The 26373-nt window shown below is 44.6% G+C and overlaps 1 protein-coding gene across 1 annotated transcript in view; it reads left to right on the forward strand.

The window, feature by feature from the left end:
• Positions 1–22614, forward strand: part of LOC119655101 — a 171393-nt gene extending 148779 nt beyond the window's left edge. Inside the window, exon 3 of the mRNA XM_038060823.1 lies at positions 21881–22614. Coding sequence (XP_037916751.1) covers positions 21881–22093 — 213 coding nt within the window. The 3' untranslated portion in view covers positions 22094–22614. The remainder of the gene's footprint in view (positions 1–21880) is intronic.
• The last annotated feature ends 3759 nt before the right edge of the window (positions 22615–26373 follow it).

The raw sequence follows: 26373 nt of genomic DNA on the forward strand, positions 1-26373 counted from the left end.
CAATATTGTAAAGGACCGGTTCCTACTGAAGTGTTGTCAGAACATGGAAAACATCAGAAATTCTGCAAAACTTAGATTCTGGCGAAGGAATATAGGAGCTCATCATTTCTTAAAAACTGCAGACCACCGGGATCTCCTACCGAGACTCTAGAGTTGCTGGTCCAAAAACACTTCCCCATCAATGAGGAGGGTTGTGAGTGGGAACCTTGGAAGCTATGCACTATAAACAGTACCTTGCATAGAAATCTCCTAGCCTAGGCAGCACAATGCAAGTCATTTTCCGGATGACTCAATAGTTAGAGTACCAGTCTTGAATGAAGTGCTCTGACACACTGCAAGGCTCAGATCCAACTGAATTGTCACACTAACGATTATTATTGAGAAAAGGTCGTCCTTCTCCAAATCTCAACAAACCTATATTGAGGAACTAGGATAGTCCAGTGTAATTTGGGAGGCAGCCACTTGGCGGAAGCTATGAGTAAAGGGTTACCCAGGGTGGAGTCATCTCCCAGGTGTTCCTGTCGATGGTCATGGATGGAATTCCCCGAACACTGGAGAAGAGCGGCACCGGCCGCGGAGCTAATGCTATTTACCACCAAGGCACTCCACTTCACACAGCAAAACGAACAAAGACACACACTTTTCTCCAATTAGTAGTATTTGGGTGTGTTCCTGGATCCTAAATTAATTTAAATTAGAGACTAAACAGACAACTAAAGGTTAAGCAGAACAGTATAACCCTTACAAGGTTCTTTAGATGTACACAGGCTAACTTATGGTTTTGGCACGTGGTGGTCATTGTTAAAGAAATAGAACAGGATACAGCTTATGCTACTGGGGATCTACAATCTGCCTGGTGTGTACCTTTCAAAGAACTCCTATACCTCCTCGTCCAAGGTCTTCAACTTAAATTCGCTGAGAATACTATCAGACTCCATGGGTCAGGATTTTGTTCTACAGGGCTATCGGAAGCACTTGACTACGAAGCCACTGTGCAATACGCCCAAAGTTACCCCCTCTAAGTCTCCGGTCATTACTGCCCATGCGTGACTCTGGGAAGTCCGCCTCCCATTGTACGCAGTCTGCGTTGGCGATTGTGAAGAGTGAAACCTATCCACACTATCTGACAATCACTGACTCCAGATGGTGAAACTCGTCGCCTACGCTAAGCCAAAAAAGATCTAGACCTTCTACAAAAACCGCTTCATTAATATAATATTTAGAAGTATACTTTTGGAAGGAATACTTCGGTTCAAAATAGATTATGGAGTAAGATATTATTCAAATACAGCGATAACTCCACACACTTTCTCAGTAAGCACGCTTTTATGAAATTCCACCTAAAACGGGGTGCTCACGTCTCACGTCGACTTCCAATGCGGATGAAGAACAACCTCACAGGACTATAGCACTGTGGGACATATGAAAGGTCAGTTTGAGCAGAAGCACTCGTTAAAATATGGTACCTTTAGGAGGAGTAGGTCACAATGATGCTGGAAGTCAGAGTTCCAGGCACTGACACTAGTATAAATTTTACAAAATAGGTCTCAGTAGCTCAATTCAGAATGTTTTTTCTTATATCTTTATGAGGCTTTTGGAAATACGGAAATGCTTAATCGAACAAAAACCCTACCTATCTAACTAAATGTGAAGAAACCGGGCTGCTTTTTGTCTACCGTGCCTGTCACACCTGTCATCTATATCAGCATAGTTCTTTTCGGGTACCGGCTGTACCATCAGTAGTCATGGTAGCAATTCTACATCGATTGGGTTGATAGAGCGTTATCCTTTTTCCTGTCAACGTATCCTCACTGTAGAAATAAATTCGAATGATGCGACCTAACTTATTTTCTCCCAGAAATTCTATATATGTTCTGCAAATAAATTCCTTCATAGGATCATCGTTACTTCGGCGGATTATATCCTTTCCATTCTAAAAATTACTCAGTAGTATCTACCCAAAATTGTGAGTAAATAATTTGAAGAAAGGTAGAGAACTACAACTCCAAACATTTAGGCCTCATATATTACACCCTTTGTACTATCTCTTGAATCATGTTAAGATTGCTCCTGTCTGCGCAGATCACCGGGTTTTTGCAATATGAAAACATTTCAGGTATAGAGAAATTTAAAAAATACGTTGCCGAGGTATTGTCGAAATATTCCTTTTCCCCTAGTCTCCAGTGTCTCTACCGGTCGAGCTCAATCTTCTTTGCAATAAGGAAAACCTGAAGGCAATGCGCAACATAACTCCGTCTGCGAGCGGGCGTAAACATCTCTCTGACAATGTTGTTTGGAAAGAGATCCCTTATAACTACATAAAGTTAGTGATGAATCCCATCAGACCCATCTGCCTCTTGACTTATTTTCCCAAGAGTTAATCTACGTGGCCGTTCTTGGCGAACAACCACATCTCTTGAATCTTCTCCGTTGCGCCTATAGATGACTTCACGTTCCCTTGCAAGAAAAGCCATCACAGCTGCTTCTGAGACAGTACGATAGGTAGACACCACCAGCATAGCATAGCTCCTGTTTCTGCATTTGGGCAAGGCGTTTGCAATACACTACAAGAGCATCATGCATCCGCGCTGCAAAACCGAACTGTTTCCCATATAAAGACGTCTCTTGGTAGATATAGCGCCCACAAGATCTGTCATTAGCCGACTTAAAGTCGAGACTCGCGCTGCAGCCTTGATTTACTCAAAGAAGATCTTCTAGTGAAGCATCAACCCAAGGTACTTAAGTGTTGGTTTTGATTTTATAGCCAACAACATCCGCTGCGGATCCCTACTGAAAAACCGAGCTGGCTTGATGATAAGTCCCCGACAACACATATGGCCTCAGCAAATCTACTCCTGATAAACTTTCCGGCACTTTCCCGGTCGTATCAAGCATTCACAGCGGCCAACGTGTAGACGGCAGTCTTTTGTCCTATTACTTATCAGCGTGAACCTCGCTCTTTTCAAGCGACAAGGAAAAATTGCTTCCTTCAGACAAGCGCCGTAGGTCTGGCTGATAGTGGAACACCAGTTATTATACTCTTGGCAGGACAATATCAGGACATGGCGCCTTCGAATTTATTATAGTGAGAAGTGCCTCCTCAAACCCTTTCATAGTGAAAAGTGGGCAGTCCCTCGATGCCTATCATAATGCTGTCCACCTGGTTGATATTAAGTATGCCGGTTTTCCGTAAAACTCCGATTTTCCGGATAACAAATTTATACTGAGTCCCACCGATCCCCATTGTGGGCCATTCTAGTGCATGCCTCCTCCCAGACGTTTAAACATTATTTGAAACAGTGGAGCCTACGACACTCCTTCCGCAGGTCTGCAATTTCCGCATTCTCCAGTGCATAGAAAGCTTGCCATAGCGGGGAATCCTCCGTAGTATAGAAGGTTCGCAAGCCGACATTATCAGGTCAATCACTGAATTTGCGACGATGTCAACTGCCCCGCCTTCCTCTCCATCGTAATTCTACCTGTTGCAATAATATGAATGAATCTCCCCATGTTCACCTTTGGGACCTTCGGCACGGAGGTAGAGCGCCGGGTTAGCGCACGCAGATAAACAGTGTCACCCACTGTGACGCCCAACTCGCCACCCGTCCACCGAAGGCGCCAGTAATTCCGACGCGCCAGTCATACGTCAAAGATGCTTCCTTTGCAGACTGACCCCGAGCCATTAGCGTAGATCCAGTGTTTAAAACTACGAGCCCAGTTCCCGCCGCCATTTCCAGGATTAGTGCCCCTCTGAAGTCTGTGTAAGGCATGCGTCTTTCAGAGCATGAAGCCTGCTTCGAAAGTTCAGCATCGTCTTATTCAGTGTTAGATAAACGCCAAAAACCGTTATTTCTAAATACCGAACCTAAAAAGAGCCATCCGTTGAACTTTGGTAAGAACTAGAATTCGAATACCCCGTATTGCCCAGCAACTCAGACCACAGTTATTTTTTCCCCCTCGAGAATTCGCAGAAGTGATTCCTATCTAGACATTGGTTACCTTCGAACATTTACGCTTGCTGGCCTGCTCGATTTCGACTTTTTCTGTAAGCCAGTCAAGATTTCAAATTCGAAGAGGGCATATAGGTTCCAGACTAGAAACCAAAGCATTCTCTCTCAGTAGTCTTGTAAGTTGTCTTCAGGCTTAATTCAAGGAGGACTCCTACATCCATATTGAAGACGCTTCTACTCCAATGTCTTCTGGCTTGATCTTTAGCTCGGTTTAATGAGCCAAGCTGGCGGTCGTTTTTCGCTTCTTCGTCTTTTCCGTTGATGATTTACCATTCGTAACTGCCTTGCCTTTAGACAGACGGTTTTCGGGCAGTGTGGCGTGTTGTTTCGTTTTGTTTTCTTTGCCTTTCTTGGATCCTGGAAACTTGGATAAAGTCTGCGGCACTTCTCTCTCATCCGCCTCTTTCTGCTTTTCCCAATTTGCTTTGTTGTGTGTTCTTTGCGGGAAACGCTACTACTTCTGTTTCTCGCGCGTCTCCCGCTGTTGTCTATATCCGCTTGTAGAAAAAAATGAAGTCCAGGAATTCTCCCCGTCATCAGCCCGTTTTCCACGTCTTTGCTGACGGTCTGCTGTATTAATGTTGCCGGTCACATGCGTTTCGACACTGCTGTGCCATTCTTGATAAGCCCTTCCTCTTCAGTTCCAGCTTGAAGAGTTGACTGCGCTTATATCTGATTTCACCTGCTCAGTTCTGGTGATTTTCTCTGGGTTTTTTTCTGGAACGGAAATTATACAGTGTGGCATCGCTTAAGAAACTTTCTCTTTAATAGAAGTTTCGCATTCCAGTGTCTCGACATTTTTTTCAACACTTGATGGTTCTGATATGGACCTCGCATTTTCATACTGCCCCCAAACGCAGCCAACTCCTGCTCCTTCGCTGCTATTTCATTGAATTTGTAAATTGTATTGCTTTTATACTCCGTGGAGATCTACCCAGCGCATCATGTGCAAAATAGCGGGTGGCACTAGTCAAGAACAAATATACCCTCGGAGACAAAGTCCCTACCCCAGTTCCCTGAAATGAGTCCTAGGCTCAGCTGATCCTGGAACTCTCGGCGACGCGATCTACTAATACGGGTCCAATGCACACTACCCAACCAAGATCTCCAGTGGTCTAGCACGTCACACAAGTTACAACTGCCAACCTTGCAGAGCTAGGTTCCCATCACCACATCGACGTCGACCGGGAGTGTATAGCGACGTGTACCGCTCATTCGCGGTTCGCTCTTCTCCGAGAGGTTTTCTTAGAGAGTCAGAGCTAATTACTCAGATACCTCAGAGCCATCTCTGCCTGTATTGTGAGCAAGCTGCTAACGGTCGCAGACGTTCCCCATTAACGAGCAAAATATTAAGGTAGTTAACAATATATCTAGGCGCTATGAACTTGATTTCGCTCAGTGCATCGGAAGTTTTGTCAATGCAACTATCCCAATACCATCATCAGGCTGAAGTTGGTCGGTACTAATGCTGCTATATGGCGCTATCACATGGACAGTTACCGTCACTGTTACTCACAAGCTCTAAGCTTTCCTCCATTTTACGTCGTATCATTAGGGTTAGTTAGTTAGTTTATTTTAGTGAAGGGGCCGCAGCTCCAAGTACTCAGACCTTTGCTAGGCCCATTGTAATATCCCCGGAGATCACCGATTCATCGGCCACTCGCCGACGACGTTCGCAGGCTTTCGCGAATCTGAAAACCTTCTCCAAGGCAGAGAATATGCATACTTTTCGTTGAAGAAAACCTTACAAAGGTATCTTCGTCTGAGAACTGAAGAGGTTGGGTAACTGGGTATAAAAGGCACAGCCATCTCTTTTTCCTCTTTGAATTGCCAAGACCGCCACTCAAATTTTTTCCTTGTGGTAGCTTAGGGGACAGTGTCCCGTTAAAAGCCCTATTATGGTTTTCACGTCTCACTTCTTAAGGAACAAGACAAATGGAGCTGTAGCGGCCCCGGGTAGAAGTTCAAATTTCTCCATTCGGATGCATGAATCCTTTCCCCCTTCACAATAGACTTGACAACAGATGGCATAATGACAAAACCTGGTTCTGGCCCCCCCATTATGGATTCAGAACCTTGGCGAGCCAATCTGCCAACTTCTTCATTACCAGCGATGTTTGAGCGCCCTGGCACATCAGCAATGATTCATTCAGTCGGCCAAGTTTCAGCAACACGACAGCAGCATGACAACTTCACACCAAATGGCTTGATATGTCGTTGGTGTTTAATGCTGATAATGCTACCGACCGGTTTTCCATGACTGATCCATCGGTGAAGAGTATTAAGATTGTAATCCCAAAAGATTCGTGGCCATTTATTGACCATTCTTCTCTTTTGGTGATCAAGACAGTGTATGTCTTTTCGAAAACGAATCTGCAAACCATATCATCAGCGAGTATCAGAGCCACCTGATGTTGCCAAGAAATTTCCAGCTGGACATATAGTTGAATGAATGGCCGCCTTTCCACTCACCAATAGTATCAAGCCTGTATGCGTTGCTAGCTGCTTTCCGTTTTAGCTTCGAACGGATTAGGAGTACATTTAGAATAGCTTCGAATGCCACGGACGGAGTACTACCCATTGCTCCAGTAATACTTAGGCAACCAGCATCCCTTAATCTGCGTCACCAGCTTCCTGCTGTTAGCAAAGTTCAGTTTCGACCACCGCACGATGCACGTATACATCAAAATAGGTTTTATTATCTTCTTCTTCTTTTTCTTCAGCCTTTGTCCCATTCACAAGCGGGGTCGGTTCGTCGTGATCGGCTTCGCCATTTGGCTCTATCGAATGCCTGATCTGGGTGCAATCTCGAGGCTTTTAAATCCCCATCCAGCGTATCAAGCCACCGTTGTTTAGGTCCATAACAAAAACAAAGAGGGCACTTCCTTGGTGAACACCAACAGAGGGCATAAGTGACAGTGAATAGGTCATATATTGACAAAAGCCGACAACTCCAGGTTGTACCGTCCAATTGAACCCACTATCTCAGAATAACCTAGTTCACTGCCAGCTGATTACGGCACACTCTGTTTTGAGCCAGGATTTGAAGCGAATCAAATATTTTCATATTCGCAAGCTCTCAGGCGACGAGGAATTTCTCCTTTTTGTATACGAATTCCATTCCCGCCATTCAGGGAAATGTTTTCGCAATTTTCACTTGGTTGATTTTACAATTAAAACGAGCAAACAAAGAAAACCGTTTAACTTTTCAAGTTGATTCAAGTCTACCATGAAGGAGCACTCCTATGGGACCGAACTTAGAAGAAAGAAGAACTTTAATAGATCTTTAATGGAAATTTTCGAGACATCGAAGCAAACTTAAACAAGAATGTAAATAACAATAAAATGTCATGCAAAGTCGGCGTATGAAAAGTTGTGTGTTGCTCGAGAAGAATTTGAAGTAAGGAAGAAAATTCGTAATGAAATGTTTCGTGAACCATGTAATTAGCGCGAATTCAGGAAACGGAAAACAAAAAAAATTCAATTCGATTATTGGAATTCCTTGAGGGGTGGTTTTGAAGAGAACTTTTTCGTGTTCCCAGAAACCTCCTTTAGGCACAATTCCTTCACCTAAACATCGTATGTTCCATGTCCTTTCAATGATTACGCAACCATACAAGCGGAATTCTTAATTAATACTACATATATATCAGCATCTGCCTAACATCGTAGGTCCACACGTGATATTGCATACTGGATACCCTCGAAAGCTTATCATAATTATCATCGGGTGGCGTGGTGATGTGGCATAATCCGATATAATCCTAAACAAAGCTCCTCGTGACATATGCTTATCCAAATCCCAAATGATTTACATACGAGCAAGACCAACATTATGCGGACAGCAGCATGCACTTTGGTTGATTGGTTGCTCAATCCATCACCTACACACAATCCTATGGTTTTTCCGGTCTATGCAGCTAATATGGTTGGCATTTTCAAATAATGCATGCAAATCAACTTAATTTTTTGCTTCCCTCATCATAGCATGGCTATCATCTCCACCCGCGGTGCAGTAGCTGGAATGGGACTCTTGTCCATAATTTCTCCATTCCGTTGAAAGTGCATTGGAAGCGTCCCCGGACAGGACGTTGATTGTCTCAAGACACAATTGAGGCGAAAGCTTCCTCGCAGCTCCTGTCATCAACACTACCCCGAGTTATTTATCATGAAGAAAACCCTTTGTGTAATGAAATTTGACTTGCTAAACTGCTCCTGTATGCAATGCATTATGCGTTATGGAGCACGTATCCACAGTTTTTTGCCATAGCTTTATCATGAACATCAGCTGTGCATATCGTTTATGCTTGATGAGTAAACTTTGTAGAATTACAGGATGGAAGCATAATTTTTTCCCTGGATTTAATAATTATTTATATGTTCGCTATCCATGTAAATTGAAAGGAAGTTATTATAACGTCATCTCTCTGCAGTAATTTTATTTTAGAAGAGTTGGAATTAGGCGTGTTGACATTCCGTCCTAAGACTTAAGTTACCTCAGTATCAACAAAAGAACTAAAATCCAACAGCTGACATTTGACGTTTTTTGCAAACCCTGTTCTTAGAATTTCGTCTTTTCATCATAGAAATGGAGGAATTCGCCTTTCAAGGTGTCAGTCGACATCACTTTCACACTAAAATATGCGGCCTTCTTCAAGTCGATCATGAAATGAGGGAAGGGAACATTCTTGACCTTCCATATATCGCCACCTATAAGGTCAAAAATCCCCTCTCCAAAGTTTACTCCTAAAGAAAGGACAGGGTAGTACAATATATATATGGTTTGCATTTACCCCTTGGTGGGGTATAACCCGTCAATCAGACCCACGCGCCACTGCTCGCGGTTACCCGAAATTCGCTTCAGCTACCCCGATCACTTCCCGAGATTCCCACGCTCCTCCACAAGAGAAAATTCCAATGCATGACGTAGCCAGCAATGCAATTGTCACCCCTCCTTAGTGTGTGATCTATCCACTGCCAGTTTCGCCTTCCGATTACATTGCCTACGGCTAACTGTCCTGTACACCGACCTAATTATGTGTTTGTCATAGTGTCAGCGGCAACACGAAATAGTTTCAACTTGAACTTCTTGTTGAGATACTTGCATTTACTGATTTTAGACAAGGCAGCGAAAACCGATCTAGAGCTGTTACCAATACCCAATTGAATGCCATCATCGACAGAAACCATATTTCCTAGATATACAAATTGTCCAGCGGCTTCGATTCTCTGCTCATTAATCCAGATAAAGCAAGTACGATTACCCGGCAGATTGAGAACTTTGGGTTTGTTGATGTTTTTCTTCATTTCAACTCGCCTTGCCTCTCCTTTCAAATCAAAACTCATTTCTCACGGTGAAAGAGCAAACTGATGTCATCAGAGTAGTCTAAGTTTTTAAGGAAAAATGTCATAGTCCATTAAATTCCTCCAATTCCTCCGGACAAGGCAGCATAAAGAACGTCACCGATAACAAGAAGAAATAATATCGGTATAAACATGCAATCCTGGCGGACTTCGCTTTGCAACTCATTCAAATTTCTGTGAGATTTTACCTCGGTACAGCACGTATCATTTTGCCATCATCATATGTCGCTCTGATAATGGCTATTAGTTTCTCCGGAATGCTCCTCCTGCATAAAGTACGCCAGACACAATCCCTGTTCACGCTGTCCAAAGCTGCTTCGAAATCGATGAAGAACAGGTGAATCGAAGATCTAATCTCCGCGCACCGGAAACCAGCCTACTCTCCATCGATCACGTTTTTGAGATGTCCTTGAATGCATTCCATGATTATTTTAGCTATTATTTTTGCAAAGGCAGAGAGCACGCACATAATTCTCGAACTAGTACACCCAAAAACAGGTACCCTTCTGTGGAATTTTAGCGGTCATTCCCTACCCCCCTACCGTCCCATCAGCAAGATACCTCTCCTATTGTCGAGCGACAGTTAGATCGTACAAGCGGTCGATATGTGATTTTGGGAGGTCGCAGTTCTCCAATCGGCGGACCCGACCATCGGATGGTGGCCCCTTTCCATGCGAGTCAGCGTCTTTTTTGTTACACACATCCAGAAGTCAGTTCCTAAACCTATTGCTGATCGTAAAGGCTACTCATCACGATCATGTGTCACCTTTAAGAAGCCTCTCGTGAAGTGCGTGAATTGCCCGTGAAAAGCTATATCGGAAAGCTCCGCTCGTACATATCACTGTACAATTGTGATGCTCTTTGACCTGATTCTTGCAGTCAGAAATCTGTCAGAAAACGGCTCCTAAGTTAAAAGAAGATACAACCAATCGCCGGGTTCCCGTCTGCTACCACTCGACTTTCCAGGGAACAATGGTACATTGTCATTAGTGTGGCGAGCAGTACTCTCCATCGTTCCACCATCTTACTTCGCTTAAGTCCAATCCAACTTATGTCAATGGAATTTCCGCTCAAGTCGGAGAAGCGAGTATTCTGAGGACCCTCGCTACTATTGTCGGAGAGGGTGCACACATGCCAGAAACCAAAGGTCTTCGAAGTGAGGTCAGTCCCTATTCAAAACGTTGTTGACGTTCTCCTTTTGGGAACAAGAAGATCGGGCTATAAAAAATCCGAGCATAATGGCGAAATGGACAATATGGAGACGGCTCCTTTCGTAGAAATTATTTTAAATTCGCCTCCTTAGGATTTCTTTTCCTTCAAGCTTATCTCGAAACAAAATTTCACAATAGTGATATTTGCACTTGGGATCCTGGTTTCACAAATACAAAATTCGTAACCCTCTTTCCGGGAACAGTTTCTTCACTCGCTATAAAGCACATTTAGGCTTTTATAATACTTTGATTCCTTCTATGCTTCTCGCAACTTTTTATAGAGCACTCTGATGGTTTCCATTAAACCTTTTATAGGAACAACAAATCAAGCTTCTGACGAATAGAATAAGAATTCATCAACTCATAACGAACACACCTCATCTTCCACGAAATCCGATACAAATCTTAGTTCATATACTACTAATCCATATACATATATCTGGTTGCCATTTACCCCTTGGGGAAGTATAGTGCGTCAACCATACCTATGCGCCACCGTTCGCGGTTATCTGAAATGGTCTTCTTCTCGAGACACTCGCACTCCCCCTCCGCTGGTCTGCACGAAATGCCATTAAAGCGATCGACTCTTTGGTGATCTTGACCATAGCACGACATAGCCAGCAATGCAATTGTCTTCTCTCCTTAATGTGTGACCTATCCACTGCCCTCTCCGACTACCGATGACATCACCCATGGGTGCCAGGTCTGTGTCCCGATCAGGTTTTTCATTTGTAACAGTATCAGACCATGATGATATGACGCAGGCAGGTGTTCACTCAGGCTTGAAGCCACTTTCCATGGGCTACTCCCGTCAGACTGAGAACTGTGGTTTTCGTGGCGTTTATCTTGAGTCCATCTCTATTTGTCTCTCTTTCCAAATCCACAGCCATTTGGCCAAGGTACATCAACATAGTCACGCTGTTTAAGGAAGGATGTCATGTCCATTCAATTCCTTCCGGACAAGGCAGCATAAAGAAATAATATGGGTTTCAATGACCAATGACCAATTTATTGGAATTCACTACTCACTTCATCTAAAATTCACTACTGGCTTCTCCAAAGCCTTAAGCTCTCTTTACTATTCCTTGCCTCCCATCAATCTCCGATCATCTCAATTTCCGCCCTCATGGGGGTACCTCAGGCCGTCATTTTTTTATATGCAACCTATTTTCTCTTGTTGATTCGCTTCCTAATCAGAGCAGCCATCAGTCAAACCCAGACACGTTTTTTCGGTGGTCTTATCAAGCTACCAAATATGATAAAAAACAGCATAGTTGTCGATTGTCGATTTCGAAATGTCTGCGATCTCAATAACAGCATAATAAGTTGATGATAGTGTAAGAAAAATCAAACGATCACAGAAAAAAGATTTTATGCTATGACTAAATAAATCCAGCAGATAGTTTTCGCGCAATATGAAAAGTGTATTAGAAGGGGAAGCTGAGGTTAAAGCCCAGAAGTAGGAGATAAAAATTGAGACATCCATGCTACGGTAAAAAACAATTCGATCATCATTGCAGAGCGTGGGTATCAAGTACCTCTAAAGGGATGGTTCAAATGCCTCGGGTCCAGGGAGAGGCGAACTGAAATTGTGATTTGTGTCAACCACTGCTAGCCAGCTTCAGACATGTTGATAATTTGGAAATCATATGAGGAATACCGAGAATCAATTCCAAATCGAAAGCTTCGCATAGTTCAACATCGTACTGCATATCATCATCAATGACGCAATAACCGGGACCTGGTATAGGCCTGCCTTAGTAAAGAACTCCGGACATCCGGGTTTTGCACCGATATCCCTAAAAGCTGTCTGTCGTCCTGGTTTACGCCATCGCTCCATCTGAGGCAGGGTATGCCACGTCTTCTTTTTCTGCCATAGATATATAGACTTTCCGGGCAAGATCATCCTCACCCATACGGATTAGGTGATCCGTCCACCGCAACCTGTTAAGCCGGTTTTTATCCACAACCAGACATTCGTGGTATCGCTCATAGATTTCATCGTTATAGAGGCTGCGGAATATATGGTGACGGAAATCTCCTAATTGAAGCATAGTGCGTCAACCACGCCAGCGCGCCATCATCCCCGGTTTGACATAATACGGCTTAGCTCACTTCAGATCTTTTCAAAAAGCCCGCACTCTTCTTCTACTGTTCTGCGCTATGTGATTCAAGGGAACCCTATTCGATGGCCACCATGGCAAAATAGGTTCCATTGCATCTTAAAAAGTGGACCATCCAGCAGCAGTTCCGCCTTCTAATCAACATATCTATTAGTTACTGGCCCATATGCCGACTTAGTTCATCATTCGAGATTTTCTCGAGACTTAAGTAGACAGATAATGTGGCGGATATAGTAGTTAACAAAGGCTTAGGCTAGGGTTCAATCGCCGATCTGACATACCTCAGTACCTTATTGGCGAGAGAGAGTTGGTCTGGCAGGTAAGTGAGCACTACATCAAGACCGATCAAAAAGCCATTTTCCACGATGTTGGAAATGAAGAAAGAGAAAATGGTAGGTCCACCGGAAGTAGGAGGCGTGGCCAACTGCAACACCAAGTGCTTTATGAGGAATACAGGTGTCTCGCACGAAACAAACGGGGTCACTTCATGCAGCTTTACTTTGAGGCACAAACCCGCCACCCAACACCCCCCACCCCCCACCAAGGCTATAGGAGGAGGTTACATCTGAGCTAACTTTTTAACATCAAGTCTTTTTAATTACCGGAAAGGTATTATAGGACGTCTAAGATAATATTGGAGATACGAAGGCTCGGGAGTAGCAGCATTCCAAAAAAAACTTCCAAGTTGACTGCGAAGACCAGCTCGAGTGGTTTATAAACACAAGGAGTGTTTCCCGCCCAGTGGAACCCACAGAACTTGATCTTGCTACCAAAATAATAAAAACCGTGCCCTCTTCATATCGTCCTATCTGTAAGACACTAAGGAAAATGTTGGTGAAGGTTATAATCAAGCTGCTCATACTCATCGAACTAACGGGTGATCCATGAGAATATCAGCATTAATTGATGATCGTAGATTTGTCTGTGAATACGCACGACTGTATTTGATTTAAGGATACTTTATCTGCCGTGGTTGTCTCTGGATCATCAGTTCGTCTAATCGAAAGTCGCTCTAATATGAGGCGAATAGGGAGTCAAAACACTACATTATGACATAAATGTCCCTCAAAGTTTGGCATGAAGGTAACGTTGTTTGCATTTGAAGGCGACCTGGCGGAAATTATAGTCACTCAAAGTGACATAAATGGAAATAAATATCATTGAATCAAAACCATTTATATCTGAATCTATACCTTCTGCACAGGAGATGACATTGACGGTGAGATAGTTCCGAAAAGAGCCGCTGGACTCATAAATTAGTTCTGCAGAACAAAGTGGTATAGGTAAACTTTACATCACTTTAGATTGGTCGAGTCTTCCGATTGACCAAAATGCGTCGCTACACCAGAAACCCAGAGTACATTCTGTTCCGAGGCTCATAGAGAAGTGAAGAAAGTTGAATAATACTTTCAACGTAAATATCGGACCCCACAAGAACAACAATAACAATAACATAGGAGACACTATAGGAACTGTATCGAGCTTGAAAAAACCGATGTCGGGTTTCCCAGAGAAGTAAAACTTTACAGTGGGGGGTATGGGTGGTAGAGTTTCGCTGGTTTTACTCTCAAATCGGGCATAATGACGTTTTCACAAGATTCTAACCTCCACCCATACAAAAAAGAAATGTGTTATGAAGTCTGTAGTACCTTAAGTTTGAATACTGTAGTATTTAATGTTACAAGCGTGGTCGAGAGGTCTGTAAGGCCGTAAAGAAGATAGAGGGTAGTGTAAGGCAGCCGAGAAAGCTACCATTTCCAAGCCTAGTTACGCAGTAACTTGACATTCAATAAAGACAAAAGAGAGCAACTTTCATCTCACTCAACAATAAAATAAAGTAAAATATGAATTCTATTGTAAAAAGTCTGAATGAATGAACCCTACATAAGAAACCAGGATCAATCAGAAAACAAACTCTCAGAAAATGCCGTAGATACTCAATGTGCAAAAAAGTAAAACAAATTAAAAGCATCTAAAGTGGTTCGTGAAGGACAAAAAACCGGGGCGCCAACGAAAAAGGGAGTACTCAAAATTAGAAAAGATAGACCGGAATGTGCTAAGAAAAAAAGGCGGGACGAACATATGGCCCTCACCAAAAAAACTAAACATAGTGCATTCGTTTTCCGGCGCATTGATCGAAATTGTATGGTGGACAAAAATTGTTGCACATCATCGAGCATCGTCGGAACGTGCGCGAAAAAAACTTCTCGTGTAAAGTCTGGTATTCCTGCCATGTATGTGATGTTTTATAATTTTAATTCACAATATCTGCTCTCAGGGACCCGAAGCAAGGATCCTCCTCTTACTGGACTTTCTAGTTTAAAATAATTGACCACTAGACCAACAGAGAGGTCCTAAGCAAGTCATCAACTAAACCAAATTTATTAAAAACCATAAGATTCTAAATTAATTTCAATCCCACCACTCCAGTCCATCACAATGGCGCCATATCACCTCACAAATTCAAACCCAGATAAACGTTTCGTCCTGCTGCAATTCCGATATAAAACTTGCTAAAATGCCATCGAATAGGAGTCGGCATTCGTAATTAAATTTCAGAAACAGACGATATTCACTTAGAACCCAACAGTCCCATTCGGTTGGCTACATACGGTTTTAATTAATGGAGCTCTCAACAGAATGCTCAAAGCTTGGCGGTAAATTATAGCCTGTGGCTTGCAAATTTGGTACAAGCGGATGTGCTCGTATAAATATGCGTATTCGAGCTTCCAAAGGAGAGAGAATTGTTTATCTAAGGCACACATGTACATAGTCAGCCAATGTTTTCAAAATGGGAAACGATTTATTGGAAGAATGTTTGCTGAATCTAAACAAGCCGAGGATTCTCATTTATTCTCTAAGAAATTTTTAGGAATCTTCTTAATAAAGATAGAGAAATTATTATCTACAGAATTTAAAAATACCATATTCGTAGTTTTATCATGGTTTTGTGGTTGAGCTCGGAGATGTCGTGGTAATGCGAACCCCTCTTTGCTTCTTTGTTGACCAGAAGTTTCAAATAACTTTAATTCCGCTAATATCACCTTTCTTGTCGTCTCCGCCAAGAAAACCATATACAGAAGAACCAACTCCCAGCACATTCTTTGGAATTTTATAGAGACGGAAAATCATTGCACATCTTCGACCGCGATGATCAGTGGACAATGAGGATATGTCCAACGGCATCCCTAGAGTTCCTTCTGGGATTAACCCCTCTCCATCTGCACATACAGATGGAGGGCAATATTCAAGATGGCCAGGTGTATCAGTGAGGCGGGAAGCTACCTAAATCGAAGGAAGATTGATATTATTTCTAGGCAGTATCCCGAATTACTGATACCAAGGAGTAACATGACAACATGTTGCACTTCAATAAAAAGTTTGAAACGCGTTCGAGTAACAAGGCAAACTGGAAGAGCGTGGCTGTGACGTACGGTTTAAACCATCGACTGGTTACTTACTGCGCTGACGAATCCCTCAAAGCAAAGGGAGCAAGTGCCGGTGTCATTGGTCCAAGGCAAATGTAACTGGAGCCAATGGGTAAGCACACTAGCATATTCCAAACGGAAATATATGCCATAGACAGAAGTGCCTCCTTTAATCTCCAAAAGAACTACAAGGACAGAATGTTGCTATTCCCACCGGGAGCGAAGCAGCGATCAAGGCACACTCTAAACTGGTAAGGGAATGTCTTGAGAGACTAAATACGCTCGGCTCGTTCAACAAGGTCTCGATACTCTGGGTTAAAGGCCATGTTGGGTTGGAAAGCAATGAGGCAGCGGAAGAACTAGCCAAGAAGGGAGCAGGGACGCATTTACACAGGCCAGAACCCTTCTGTGGAATCTAAAACGGGTCCATGGCTATAACATTAACAAATTAAGTGGAACGGTTGAGGGAATAACACTGGTGATAGGATTCCTTAAACCTCACCAAAAATAACCTCCGAATCATAGTGAGAATCCTTACTGTCAGATAAACTATCACCTAGGGAAGGTAGGAATACGGACACTGCGTGCAGTTTCTGTACGGAGTGTGATGAAACCTCTATACGCGTGCTGAGACAGTATCCGGTACTTGTGCAAAGTAGGTCGAGGCATCTGGGAGAACACTTAATACCAAAATTCCTAACGGTTAGAGACTTGTTTGAAATACTATGATTAATAGGTACGCTATAACCAGCAAAAGGGGCACAACAGTTCTTTAACGGCGCGGTGCGACTTCCTCTTAACAGAATAATAATAAATTTTATATAGTATATTAACATTAGAAAAGTGGGAATTACATTGGTGGAGTGAGTCTTCCAACATGAAACCGAATTCTAATAAATCTTGGGTCGAAAGCCAAATGGTCCAGAGTGGAGTGGAGAGCAGTAAAAGATCTTCTAAAAAAATAATCATATAAATCTAAAGAATTAATTAAAAGCCCATCTGTATCCAATTATCCGGGAACGGTCTACAAAAATCATCATCATCATTGGTCAAAGTTGGTAAAAGTAGTGTAACATTGTTTTTTTTGTTGTTGGGAGTAGGGTAAGTGAATGCGTTTACGCACAGAGTGTTGGACTCCCGCAACAGCACGCTGACGGACTACCAACTAAACACCTCCCTGTCATCAGAGAACTAGCCTGGAACCATTTTACACATTATTTCAGGCTAGCCCTCCCGCTCTCCCGGCTTTGGGAGCCTTCAAGTCAGGGAATTCCTTCCACCAACGGGAGAGGAGGGAAGGAAGAGAGTTGTTCAGCGAGCCCCTTACCGTCCGATCCCTCCGCCGGTGTCGAGGTCAATCTTCTTCGTAATAAGAAGAGTCCGAACATAATGCACAATACGATTCCAGCTGCCAGCGCTCTTCAGCATCTCTCTGACAATGTTGTCTGGAGCGAGCACCCCTGTGTCTGCATGAAGCTGCTGGCGGAGGCCATCCCACCTGTCGCAAGAGAAAAAGGTGTGTTCAACGTCATCCGCCACTCCATTGCAAAACACACAATCAGGAGATCGCCCCTTCCCAATCCTGTGCAGGTAAGACTGAAAACTTCCATGCCCACTTAGAACTTGGGTAAGGAAGTAATCAATCTCACCGTGCGTTCTGTTCAACCACGGGTCTAATTTGTCGATGAGCCGCGCAGTCCACCTGCCCATTGGCTCATTTTGCCAAGAAAGTTGCCACTCAGTAAGAGTGCGTTGACGTTCTTCAGGGGCAACCAATTCCCTTAAGTTTTCGCCCTTACGACGGTAGATAGTTTTGCACTCCTTGTCAAGGAGGGCAACGGGGATCACTCCCGCGATCACCATCACAGCCGGTTCGGAGACGATGCGATAAGTAAACGCCACTCGCAATGCTCCCCGCCTCTTGTCAAGGGCATCAGCCCATACCTCCGCACCATAGAGAAGAACCATCAATATGCCAAGTCTGCTTTGCGCCTATACAACAGTGCGTCCGGTAGCAAGTGCCAGGCGTGAAAGGAGTTCTCTAGTGTGCCTAGCATATCTTTCCATCTTACGGAATTGAAGGCATTTCTGACATCAAGCGTTATGAGGTGCACTATCCGTCGAGATCGGCGGCTGTGTGCCTCAGCTCAATTAACCGCATCTACGACCTCAATAACAGCATCCACTGTGGATTTCCCTGTTCTAAACCCGAACTGTCTTGTGGATAAGTCTCCGGTAGCACGAATCGCTTCAGCGAGAATACCCCTGATGAGCTTCTCGAGCACTTTTCCGGCCGAGTCAGACGGGAGCTCCGGGTCTCCTTTACGCTTACTGATCAACGTGAGTCTGGCCACTTTCCAGCGACAAGGGAAAATGTCCTCCTTCAAGCCGTTGACGGAAAACCAGTTTGTAAACTTCCGCCGGGGCGCCATAAGGACCTGGCGCCTTCCTATTTTTCATAGTGAGAACCGCTTCTTCGAGCTCCCTCATTGTGAAAAGGGGGCAATCCACGGCGTTTTCCGCGCTATCTACATCAACCCGTACAAGGTATCTGGCGAACAATGCCCGCACAATACGGTCCATCTGGTCGGTATGCAGGGTTTCCGCAGAGCCCCGATTTTCCGGGTGACAAGCTTATAGCCAAGTCCCCATGGGTCCTCATTCACCTCGTTAACAAGATTCTGCCAGTCGCGAGCTTTTTTTTTATTTATAGCGCTGCGGGGTCTCCTTTTTACTGATCGATATTGTGCCTTTATGGCACATGCCTATTCGTTGGCGTGCAAAGGTTGTGCCAAACGGCGAAGCTTATGACACTCCTTCCATAGGTCAGCAATTTCTGCCGTCCACCAGTACATAGAAGGCTTGTCGCGGCTGGGGCCTCTCCGGGGCATGGAAACCTCACACGCCGTCGTTATCAGGTTCATCACAGAATTTACGACGGTGTCAGCTGCGACACTAACACCTCCCAGAGTGCCCCCCGCGCGGCCCTACCTGCTCCCAGAGCTTCGGCGAACTTCCCGATGTTCACCCTCGCGACATTCCACACGCAGGGGGAGCGTCGTGTTGGTGCCCACCGAGAAGTCTTCTAGGACTCGCCACCCGTCCACCGATGATGCCAGAGATTCCGATGCAAAAGTGATGTCAGGAATGCTTCCTTCACAACCTAAGCGCCGAAACGTTGGCGTGGATCCGGTGTTTAAAACTACAAACCCGGTTCTCGCCGCCATTTGTCGAATCCGTTTCCCTCTGGAGTCTGACTGAGGCATGCCCAATCCACGAGCCCTGGCATTAAAATCACCACCAACTAGGATTCGTCCCTCCGTGCTTGAAACGGCATCCTCCAGAACATCAAGCCGGTGCCGAAAGTCGGGCATCGTCTCATTCGGCGTGAGGTAAACGCTAAAAAACGTTATCCCAAAACACTGGGTCCACACAAACCCGTTCCCCCGGCTTTCGGCAAGAACACGAAGTCGAACGTTGTCCCGAACCCAGACGGCAGCGGTGCCCGATAAGTCGAGATGCCATGAGGATGGGTCATTATTTCGGTATTGCTCGCTAATTAGCACTAGATCAACATTTACTTCCGCAGAGAACTGTGCTAGCAACTGGTGAGCAGTTGCACTCCAGTGCATGTTAATTTGCGAAATACGGATCATGCCGTTCGCACCCTAGCCCTCTCTCACCGTTCCGAGCCCACAGTGTGTGCGACGTTTTCCCGCCACGATCCCTGCACAGAACACAACTCTCACTTTCATAGGAGGTCTTCGTAACGTGTGTCCATGGTCCAGACACCTGTAGCACTTGATGGGGACTATCCACATTCATACCCTGCATACTACCCATCCGATTTTGATTCTCCCCCTGCTAAGGAGTTTCCTCGCATATTGCTCCGGGGCTTCCACCACGGCGAGCTTTTGGCCTCGAGCATTTACAGAAGTCATACCTACCAGGGCGTTAGTTACCTCTGGACATTCCCGCTTTAGCGCCTCCTCTACTTCCACCTTTTCTGTGAGGCAGTCAAGATCCTGTATTTCTAGAGAGCACATGGGCTCTAGGCTGGAAACAAGAGCCTCCTCCTCCAATAGTCCCTTGACCGCTTCGCAGAACGTGCTCTTGTTGGTCGTTTTTGGACCCAGTTCGACGAAAACTCCACCACTCCTCGTTTTCCGTATCGAAGACACCTCTGCTCCGTTCTCTTCGGGTTTCATCCTGTAGCGGATGACTTCCGCAAATGCCTTGCCTTCCGTCGTCTTAATGAGCAGAGCCGACGGTCTAGTCCTTCATCGCTTCCTCGTTTTTTCTGCTACTGGCTTTTGGTTGGCACCCTCCTTGTTTTTGGACAGACGTGTCTCTGGCGGCGGAGTCAGTTGTTCCTTTTTTTCCTTTTTCGCCTTCGCCATGGAAACTACTTCGATAAAGTCTCCTTCAGGCACGTCGTCCTCTTTCCACTTTTCGCCAGTTCGCTTTGCAGAGGGCTATCTGTGGTCCGTTTGACGCAAGCAGCATTCTCAGCGGGGAGTGGGACTGTTTCTGCTCTACAATCGTCTTCCGCTGCTCTCCACGTTCGTCTATAGAAGGTGATGCGATCCAGTAGTTCCTCCAGTTCCATCAACCCGTTTTTGACGCCTTTACTGACGTTCCTCTGGAGGAACGTTGCCGACCGCATACGTTTCACCACTGCTGCGCACTTCCTGATGAGCCTTTCCTCTTCGGCTCTAGCGAAGACGGTCGACTGCACTTCCACTCGGTTTGTATCCGAATCGAATCCATCTGCTCAGGACTAGCGATTCTGACTGAGCTTACTTCCAGAACAGGGGCACTGCAAGGTATTGGAGTTGCCATCTCCGCACGGTCAGTCGCGCCACTTGATGAGGCTTCCTCTTTATTTGGGAGCCCCGGTGTCACATCGGGTATGTCAGCCCTCGTTGCCTCTTTCGCTGATCGCTGCGATGAACGACTCATTTTTGTGCTATGCCTAAACGCACTCAGCTCTTCCCCCTTTCCTGTTGTTTCGTTAATTTTTTTTATAAATTAATGAATATTCTCTATGAAAAAGTAACCAGCGAATCGTGTGCAAGGCAGCGGGCCGCAATAGTGAGGAACGGGTATACCGTCGGGTACACAGCCCCTACCCCAGTTCCCTGAGACTTGACCTAGCTGAGCCCGGAATTCACGGACGGAGCAGCGCTCGCTCGGGGCAACGCGGTTTGCTAACACCGGTTCAATACACACATACAGGCTCCCGAAGGGGCTGGCTCCTGACGTCGCAACTACCACCTTGGCAGAGCTACGCACACATCACCCCGTCGACGCCGACAGAGAGTTATCGACAGCTTCGGAGACTCACAGTGTGTCCCGACGTGTACCGGTCATTCGCGGTTCTCGAGGCTACTACCTAGGACGCAGGTATGCTGCTAGCTAGGGGGCAGAACTACTTACTCGGGCACCTCGAGGACATCACACCCCGTATCGTAAGCGACCCGTTAAAAGTCGCTAACGACCAAGAATAATGTCTTAGTCAACTTATTGATTTACATTCATAATGATAACTACCCTTTACTGATCTACTGGAATTTAATCACTCATGATTTCTCATATCGTCGTTATATATCTATGTAGGGTTATCTAATGGGCATTCTAGAACCTGGAAACGAAATCACCTCTCCTAATAATCTTTGAACTTATTTTCCAACCCAAATATGTAAATTATGTTATTAACCATTTCCTTTCCACTTCTATTTCAGAATATCGAAAAACCATTTTTAACCGCTGTCGAATCAACACTTGGTGACCGTTACACCGAAAACGTTCAAGGCATTTATAAGATTACAATAAAGTTTATTATCGAGACGCTGGTAACAGGGTATGAACAGAACGATAGTGCCAATAACACCCCAACATCGCCCACGGCTAACAACACGACTGAAAAGAGCCCACCGTCGCAAGTCAATTCATAATTAACAAATCCTCCGGGATCCAGTGCACAAGGGGCGCGTCTTCGCTACCACCCAGCTTCGATAAACAGGTGTATACAAGGATGTATAATTGTATATTTTTATAAAGAATTGATGATTACATAACGAATTTCCACCTGATCCCCCATTCACTATATACAAGAAAAGGATATTATAGAACTGTACATGTATGTATTCCGAAAAGACGTATTATATTCTAACCCATGTAAAATATTGACAACATAGAAGTATAGAAGTTGCATAAATCGTTATATATCCATGTAATAGAGCAAACACTTCAAGTGAGTACATTTTTGGAACACAGTTGCGATCTATATGTGTAATTTTCGCGCAGACTAGGCCCGAGTAATGTAAGGTGCGGAGCATGCTCGCAATTCACTTATTGGTCACGATATTATTTAAGCAGTGATTCTTGATCCTTGTTTTGTGCGATACTGTCAAACACTATACTAAGCGGAATAGTAAATTAAGTGTAAACGGTTATAGAAATAAAGCAAAGCGTAAACACAGTTTCGATGGTTGTTCTTTTTATTGTCATCCCTCACAGGATTCTAAATTTTTTATCTCTGATATGCATCCACTGGCACCAAAACCATTACATACAATACGCTTTCAATCAAATGCTAATCATGGTATCAGCTCGGCTGTTTAGTAGTCTTCATTCGAGCAAAGGACCTCTATCATTTTCAACTTCCAATAACCCACAGACGAGATACCGAAACTCACCAATTGAGAAAACCAAGCTTAAGTTTCTGCCAGATCAAATGACACTGAACCAGGCTAGTGCCGAGAATTCAGCAACTACTTTCTGTTGACACCTTCTTTTTTTGCAGGTTTCACCAAGATATCATCACTCAATTGGAACATAGTCCACCGCTTACAATGGTCACACTTGCAACTGATCCAGCTACATATCTCCAAATTCACACTTTCAGCCTTTCATTTATTTCTATCCTGAACCAGCCACGGCCTCCTATTTAGCGAACACTATGTAGTATTGGTGACCGGCTTTGCGTACACGCATTACCTGCCCTACATAATCGTTTCACGCTCCATTGTTTACAGGACCCAAAAAAAGTGATACAGACCAGTCAGTATTAATTCAACATGATATTATGCTCCAAAGGTAGTGAACTACGATCATTATTAAATAAGATAATCGCCCTGGAAGGAGCGACCAGACCATCCATCAGGCGAAACCCCAAGTTCAGAAAGGGGCATACCTAAGATGTCTCAACATGTGCTCATGCCCTCTCCTAAAGACTATATATGGGCAGTTGTTTGCATACCTCTGAAGCATGGGTCAGCATTACTATGGGAAAGACCCACAGAACCCGAAACTAAAATGAGGCACGTAAAGGGGAGAAGAAGGAGCCCGGATGATCAATACCGACCCCTTTAGAAAGCGTGAAATCTATTAATTTCAATTTAGGAAAAGCGGAATACGATCTTACTAAAGACTCTGGCTACCGTTGTCATTAAACCAACCAAAGAGGCTGCAATACCCACCGCATTTATTCAAGAGGAGGGGCGAAAGGGGCAGTCTAAGACCAGGAAATAAACCCAGTTCTAATATCTTACATTTCCACTTGACTAAAATCGTTGAAAGTCGGAAGAAAAGAAAGTAGCGAATTCACCTGCAGGCAGTTGCCATCACCAACAATGGCAATTTTGCATACGCAGAAATGCTTTTGTGTTCATCTTATGTGAGAAACTCTACACACATGTTTCCATTCGCATATGGCTAAATGCCCAAAATATTCTTTCACATTTTTTTCAAACTACAAGAAGTAAGAAGTTACGAAGTCACAACAGGAGCCTCGGACTAGACGGATAACAAAACGACGAACCCGGCAACGACAATGGAATAACGATTTGCACATTTTCTCATGGAACGTGTGCTCCTTGTACAGACAGAATGCTGCTGAGCAACTAGCCCATACACTGACCTAATATAGGGCTGATGTAACAGCGTTGGAAGAGATGCGATGGACAGAGACCCGTTTCCTGGAGAAGAGTCGCTACACCATATATTATAGCGGCCACCCAGTAAACCATGTGCTCGAAGTGGGTTTCTTAGTCAGCCAAAAAATGAAACCTGCTGTTATCGGCTTTGAAAATATAAGCGAAAGGCTATGCACTCTGCGTTTGCGAGGCAAGTTTAGAAAAATAAGCCTCATAAACGTTCACGCCCCTACAGAAGAGACTGCAGAGTCGGAGAAGGATACCTTCTACGAGGCAGTTGAGCGGACCCTCGAAGCCTGTCCCAAGTATGATATCAAAATCATACTTGGGGATTTTAATAGCCAAGTAAGGAAGGAGCCCGTATTCAGACGATACGTCGGCTCCCATAGCTTACATGAATGATAACAGACTGCGGATTATTCAGTTAGCAATATTGCACGAAATGGTTGTTGGAAGTACCTGGTTTGCACGGAAAGCGGTCCACAAACATGCGTAGGCCTCTCCAGACGGGACCACTTTCAACCAAATTGACCACGTACTGATTGAACGCCGCCACCTCTCAGCCTTGATGAATGTCAGAACATATAGGAGGGCCACTATATACTCGGACCACTATCTCGTTGGCATGGTGTTTCGAACTCGAATTAAGACACTACTTACAATCCCCTCTGATAATCAGGTGAGAGTGAAAACTGAAGCCATCCACAACACAGTCCTCCGCGACACCTATAAGAGGGAAATGAATACCGCAATAACCGCAGTCAACAGAGATCCTGTAGATGAAGCATCAACAAATGATCTTCACAACCACCTGAAGAACGTTATCATTGATACGGCCACATACATACTTGGCCACAGCCGCAAAAAAACGTCGGAATGGCTGGTTTGACGATGAATGTAAGCTAGCTACGGAACGGAAGAATGCCGCATACCGAGTAACGTTGCATTCTCAAAGGACGCGAGCACGCGCGGAGACTTATTACGAACTCCGGCGAGCGGAGAAGCCACCTCACAGACGGAAAAAGGAAGCCTGGGAGAACAGCTCTGAAAACTCAAAAGATACAAGTCAACAGGATAAAGTCTTACATACCTCGATGTTCATCCAGCCGCGACAAAGAGAGAAATCTGATTTCCGACAGATTTCATTCAGATTCACGTTGCTGAGTACCATCTGTAAGATATTCTCCGCTATCTAGCTAGGCCGGATATTCCCATACGTCCAGAACATCATTGGCCCAAAGAGGCTTCACTCCAGGCAAATCAGCAGCAGATCAGATTTTCTCTCTGCGGCGAGCGATGGAAAAACTGTTGGAATATGGACAACAGTTACACCATCTGTTCATCGACTTTAAAGCCGCCTATGATAGCATAATCGGGGTAAAACTCTACACGACTATGAGAGAATTCAGTATCCCGACGAAATTAATAAGACTGACTAGGCTGACCCTGACCAATGTGCGAGGCCAGATAAAAGCAGCAGGATCACTCTCAAGACCATTCGAAATCAACAACGGTCTACAACAAGGAGCTGCCCTATCATGCGTCCTCTTTAACCTGGCCCTTGAGAAAGTGATCCGTAATGCTGAGGTAAATGCAAGAGGTACGATCCTCTTCAAGTCCACCCAACTACTGGCCTATGCTGACGATATCGACATCAGAACCACCCGAGACGTACAAACTGCCTTCATCCAGATCGAGCAGGCGGCGCGAGATCTTGGGCTGCACATCAATGAAGACAAAATATATGGTGGCAACGTCAGCAGCGAAGACGAATCCACCAAAAACATCAAACCGCACTGGTCAAATACGAAGAAGAATAAGGATAGGAGAATACAACTTTGAGACCATTGATAATTTCTCCTATCTAGGGTCGAAAATCACAACCGATAAAAGCTACGATGACGAAATCCGCGCACGGTTGTTGTCAGCCAACAGAGCCTATTTCAGCTTACAAAAACTGTTTCACTGTTCCGCTCGAAACGTCTCACCATAGGGTCAAAGCTCTTACTGTACAAGACTATGATCTTGCCAGTCCTCATGTATTCCTTGGAAACTTGGGTTCTTAGCAAGAAAAATTGCGAACTCTTGGCCGCGTTCGAGAGAAGAATCCTCCGAAGAATTTTTGGCCCACTACATGAGGATGGACGATTCCGTAGCCTACACAATGACGAAATCTATGAGCGATACCATGACCGTCCGGTTGTGGATAAAATCCGGCTTAATAGGTTACGGTGGACGGGCCACTTAATCCGTATGGATGAGGATGATCCCACCCGGAAAGTCTATAAGGGCAATAT

The sequence above is a fragment of the Hermetia illucens genome, chromosome 4 (genome assembly GCF_905115235.1).
Source record: "Hermetia illucens chromosome 4, iHerIll2.2.curated.20191125, whole genome shotgun sequence".
Classification (NCBI taxonomy): Eukaryota; Metazoa; Arthropoda; class Insecta; order Diptera; family Stratiomyidae; genus Hermetia; species Hermetia illucens.